The sequence below is a fragment of the Rhamphochromis sp. 'chilingali' genome (genome assembly GCF_963969265.1).
Source record: "Rhamphochromis sp. 'chilingali' genome assembly, chromosome: 12".
NCBI classification, from domain to species: Eukaryota; Metazoa; Chordata; class Actinopteri; order Cichliformes; family Cichlidae; genus Rhamphochromis; species Rhamphochromis sp. 'chilingali'.
In genome coordinates this window covers 25,647,892-25,652,717 of record NC_137939.1, presented here as the reverse complement: position 1 = coordinate 25,652,717, position 4,826 = coordinate 25,647,892, and the positions used below count along the sequence as shown (strand labels likewise).

Here is a 4,826-nt window from a genome sequence, read left to right as displayed (position 1 = left end):
TTTTTAAATTTATCTTTAGTTTATGCAGTGCTAGCACTTATCTGCTCTACACTATCTGTAAAACCTCAATCCAGGTAAGGTGTGCAAACTGATCTTAGTTCCAGCAGTCAGTACAGTCATTCACTTGCATTTTTTTTTTTTTTGGGAGTGGGGGGAACTAATCCATCTTCAAAACTTTGAAAGGGAAGCCATATTCATTCTCAGATCCCATGAGAAATATTCCCCCTAGTGCTGTAGCTGAGCACGGAGAAATTATTAGCTGATTTTAAGGACTGATAATGGCTCCGCTGTGATTTGGTGGTGCCAGTACGTTGCGGGTATAAAGCAAAGTTGAAACTTTCATTCCGACTACCTGGCCACATGGCAGAAAGAGGAGAATTGAAACAGGAGATATTACTTTTTTTCTCTTTCTTTTTTTTGTTCAGGATGCCTCTTAACTGCATCTGACAGTTGGAAAGGAGACGTGAAGTTCTTTTTTTCCCTTTATAGTATTATTACTCAAATAGCATGTCCTAGCTAGATACAGAGGAGTTTTCAGTTAAGACTTTCAGTTTCCGCCTGGGGGGGTGGAAAAAAAACTTCAGCTTTCCAGAGACCAATCTGTTCCTTCTTCATTCATCACCGGGTCAATGAAGGCTACGTGTTTATTAGTTTGGCTTTTGGTCTGGTCTCTTGTAGAGTGGAAGAGGGTAGAAGATAGACTGCTTGACTCATACTGCTTTGACCGTTTGCAGTAGATGCAGCGACATGGAGTCAGATAAAGGTAGATGAGGATAATCGTTGTAGTCACCATACAGCCGAGCAGCGTTGTGTAGCCAGTGTTGAATAACTCTGCCGTGGGCAGCAGCACCGTCACGTTCACCTCCCGAGTTGCATTCAGTGCCTGTTTAATATCCACAGCTGTGCACACATACAGTCCCGAGTCATTGACCTTGGTTGCTCGGATCTCCAAAGTACCATTAGGAAGCAGGTTAATTAGATTATCATCTATGTTGGCCTTGGTGATGTGCCCTTTGCTTGGGGAGAGCCACGTAAAGGAGAGATCTGTGCTCGTCAGGGATGTTTGGCAGTCTAGACGCATCCTTTCTCCCTCTGAAACCAACACGTTGGAAAGGAGAACTGTTACGGGCTGCAAAACGGGTTTTTCCACAGTGCAGTTGAGGAAGAATCGGTTCTGTTGTAGAAATTGGATGGACGATCGTAGGTCTCCGTTAATGAAGCAGATATGCTCCTCCTTAAAGTCCCTCACTGAGTCATAGCCCCTCAGGTCCCAGTGCCAAAACACGCTGTACATGGAGCAGTCACAGATCAGAGAGTTGTTGTAGAGATACAAGCCCCGCTGCACCAACCTGGGTAAAGCTTTCACATCCTCCCATTGCAGATGGGTCAGTCGGTTGGATGAGAGATCTAACATGCTCAGGAATGGATGAGTGTGATCTTGGATTGAGAAGAAAGGGAAGTCTGTGATTTGGTTGAGGCTGAAATAGACCTTTTTTAAGCTGCTCAGGCCACTCAGTGTGCCGGCCTCCACCCGTGCAATCTTATTATTGAAGAGAAGGAGCTCCTCCAGCCTCCAAAGCCCCTGAAAGTAGTGCTGCTCTACCGCACGAAACTTATTGGAGGACAGGTCAAGGTGCCTGAGACCAGAGACGTTTTGAAAAGTTCCAGGATTCAGGGCTTTGAGTTGATTGTGCGCCATCAGCAGGTTTTCCAGCCTGGACATCCCGTTGAAGCAGCCTGGACTCAGCCAGGAGACATGGTTGTGGCTGAGGTCGAGACTTATTGAGAAAGAGGGCAGGGAGTGAGGTAGCTTGGTAAGTCCGCTGGAGCTACAGCTTACTGCATCGGATATACAGAGGCACACGGAGGGGCAGGTCTCCTCAGTGCTGTGGAGAAAACAGAGCAGCACCAAGAGAAGGCTTGGATTTAGTCCGCAGGTCATGGTTTTTGAATCCTTCAAGGTTTCTAATCCCTCTGGTTCTCCCTGAAAAGATAAGAATCAAATGAGAAACAGGGTGATATATGAGAAGGGTATACTATTTTCAAGTGTTTCAGGCTTTGAGCTGTTCAGCCATACTGGAGCTCTCAGTATCTGTGGTACAGTAGAAGATGAAATGGTTCACTTTAGTGACCATGAATCCTTTTAACTCTATATAAAATATTTGGAATGCTTTGGAATAAGAAATCCTCATGCTGGGATATTTTCAAATGTTTCAACAGTCAGATTCATGCAGACTACTTATTCCTCTATTTAGTGATTATGCCTCTGTAGATCAGCAAAAGGCGATTTTAAATGACAAGAACTTCATCTTTAATGCAAAGGCTCTAGCAAAGATATTGCAAATATGAAATCTTTTCCATAGTCATTCTATTTGCACAGACCCCAAAGTCTTTGAATAATTAGACATTTTTAAATATAAAGACTGTTTTTGACTGCCTCAACCTGAAGACATCACCATGCATGTTTGTTCGGTCTTTATTTTGGACAGAAATCATGTTTAGGTGAGTTGAGATCAGGGCTTCTTTCTCAGTATATTTTATTTTTCAGTTGTGAAGTTCCATTCTGCAGCATTTCACTGATCTTGCGCAAAAAATCCAACCAAGGTCGTTTTAGAAGCAAGTCTCGCCAGCCGTTATCTTAAAACCCCTCTGGGTACCTATTTTGGAATATTTTTAAAATGTATTAAACTTTCAAAATAGAATCAGTCAGTCAGATCAGATAAAAAAACATTTAAAATCAATGCTGAGTTTTACCTAAAAGTATATTTTCTTTAAAAAAATATTTTTTACTTGAACCACAGTTTGTATTACTACAGAAATCGACTATAGTTTTCAGCTATTTTATAAAGTCTCTGTTACACCTCTATACACTTACAGTTATATACTCTTATTGTCTTGATAATTTGTTTTGTTTCTGTTTTTCGAGTCTAATGATGACCTCTTATTTTCCATGTTCACATCTTTTCAATAAATGGCTACACAATAAAAATACTTAGCCCAAACCAAACACTTAAAATCAGTTTCTTAATTTGTCATTGGCTCGCTTAAACCTAATTCTTTGAAAAAGGAGGACTGTGTATAAAATTGGCTGTAATTTCTAAATGGTTAAGGCAATGTTTTTGCTTACACCCTTGAATTAAAGCTGAAAGTGCAGTGCAATCACATCTTGATTGCTTCATTTAAAATCCATTGAGTGTGCACAGTCTAAATTGTGAAAACTGTGTTCTTGTCCAGCTATACGCGGACCTGTATACACAGTAATCACTGTCTCTAAATGACAATTATTTTTATTGTTTCTTGGCACGTCGATTGTTGTGTGTTATTAACTGAGCATTCAGCAGCTAACAAAGAGGCCAAAGCCAAAACTTTAAAAAAGGCAGACATAAACTGAGATTATCCGCAATCACAGCAGAAAAGTGTCTTTCAGCCTGCGACATAAAGCTTTTTTCAGTTCAATACCTCTGAACTCTAACAACTCATCTATACCAAACTTACAGAAAATAAATGCCAACTAATTTCCCTTTAATCACCAAATTCATAAACTGACTAATCACCACAGCTCTATATAATTAAAAACTTTTCAGCACATTGTGAAAGCATAGTGTGGACATACTTTACCTTCAAAAATGTTTTTAAGTCTTTATGAAATTAAAAGCTCAAAAGGAGAAAAGTTCACACTACTCCCAGACAAGTGAGCAATTTTGTTCACTTAGTTAATCTCATTCTCCCTTCCAAAAAAATAAAATGAAGAAAGGAACACACGGCCAAACCACAAATCCAAAATAAACTGCTTAGCGACAATACGAGACTCCAACTTTCTTTCGTTTTCCCGCTTTCAGAGTTGTATCCCCATCAATGAATACCCACAACATAGCTGTCTAATCCTTATCTCCTTTCGGATCCTCCTCCCGAGGCGCTCGAGGAATAATTCAAGGCTCCCGCCGTTCTCCTCAGCTAACTTTAAGGTCCCCCTAGCAGGCTTTTTCTCCTCTTCCCAAATGAGAGTGCCGCTCGAGAAACATCCTGCGGTGCTTTGCAGTGTATAACAAACAGCATAGAGCTCAGTTAATCTCCCACAATCCCCCCTCCTTCTCCGTGTCATTTAGAGACCAGTCTTGTGTCTCCCTCTCTCATCATTAAGTAATCATGCTGGTGGCTGCCCTCCTCGTTCTCTCTGTCTCTCTTTCTCCATTTTTAACCAATATCAGTTTTCCCACACTGATCTGTTAGTGTGCTAGTAGATTTGTATGATTTTGCTTGCTAACATATTAGCAGAGCCCAGGAGCTTTACACATGAATATTGCATGTGTTATCCGGTAACCTTTCACCAGTAATCCCAGGGGCATGAAACTTGGCTGTGCTCGATGTGTTTTTGTTTTTCTTTGAGTATGTGTGACTGTGTCTTAGTGCTGGTTTTCTTAATGCTGTAAATACACCTGTTTTTTCTGTGAGCTTGGAAACCCTCTTCATCTTTTGGTGTATTTGAAGGCTTTCAGGCTCTTCGGGTCTTTTCCTCACCTGTGTGCTCTGCGTCTATTTGAGTGGTTTTAAGTCGATCGACATTTGCTTCCTCCTGCCCCCGAATATGCACACATTCACTCTTCCTCTAAGTGCCTTATGCAGTACATCCTCTGCTTTCTTTCTGAACTCCAACATTGCTCCGTTCCCATCTCTTGGCTGTGGGTTTGACTGGATATATGCTGTCCATGGTGCTTGGTCATGGTGGTCCTGACAGCTCTGGTTTCTGTCACAGTGAATTAGCTTTGCCTCCCAGCAGCCACCTCCTCTCTGCTAGCCCCAACCCACCACCTCCCTCTGTGCAAGTG

The 4,826-nt window shown here is 41.6% G+C and overlaps 1 protein-coding gene across 3 annotated transcripts; it reads right to left on the bottom strand.

Annotated features, from left to right (window-relative positions):
* Window positions 1–395: 395 nt before the first annotated feature.
* Window positions 396–4,616, bottom strand: LOC308407762 (amphoterin-induced protein 3). Of its 3 annotated transcripts, none has more exons than XM_080899613.1 (2): window positions 4,519–4,616; window positions 396–1,984 (listed from the first exon to the last, which is right to left on the bottom strand). In XM_080899613.1, the coding sequence occupies exon 2, from the start codon at window positions 1,940–1,942 to the stop codon at window positions 581–583; it is 1,362 nt and encodes a 453-aa protein (XP_080755739.1). In that variant the 5' UTR covers window positions 1,943–1,984; window positions 4,519–4,616; the 3' UTR covers window positions 396–580. The 3 variants fall into 3 exon arrangements, with proteins under 3 accessions (XP_080755739.1, XP_080755740.1, XP_080755738.1); XM_080899614.1 differs by lacking the exon at window positions 4,519–4,616 and adding an exon at window positions 3,868–3,971; XM_080899612.1 differs by lacking the exon at window positions 4,519–4,616 and adding an exon at window positions 3,619–3,933.
* Window positions 4,617–4,826: the final 210 nt, after the last annotated feature.

Bases quoted from the DNA above. Each gene is read 5' to 3' on its own strand.
- LOC308407762 (XM_080899613.1), bottom strand. From the start codon at position 1,942: ATGACCTGCGGACTAAATCCAAGCCTTCTCTTGGTGCTGCTCTGTTTT.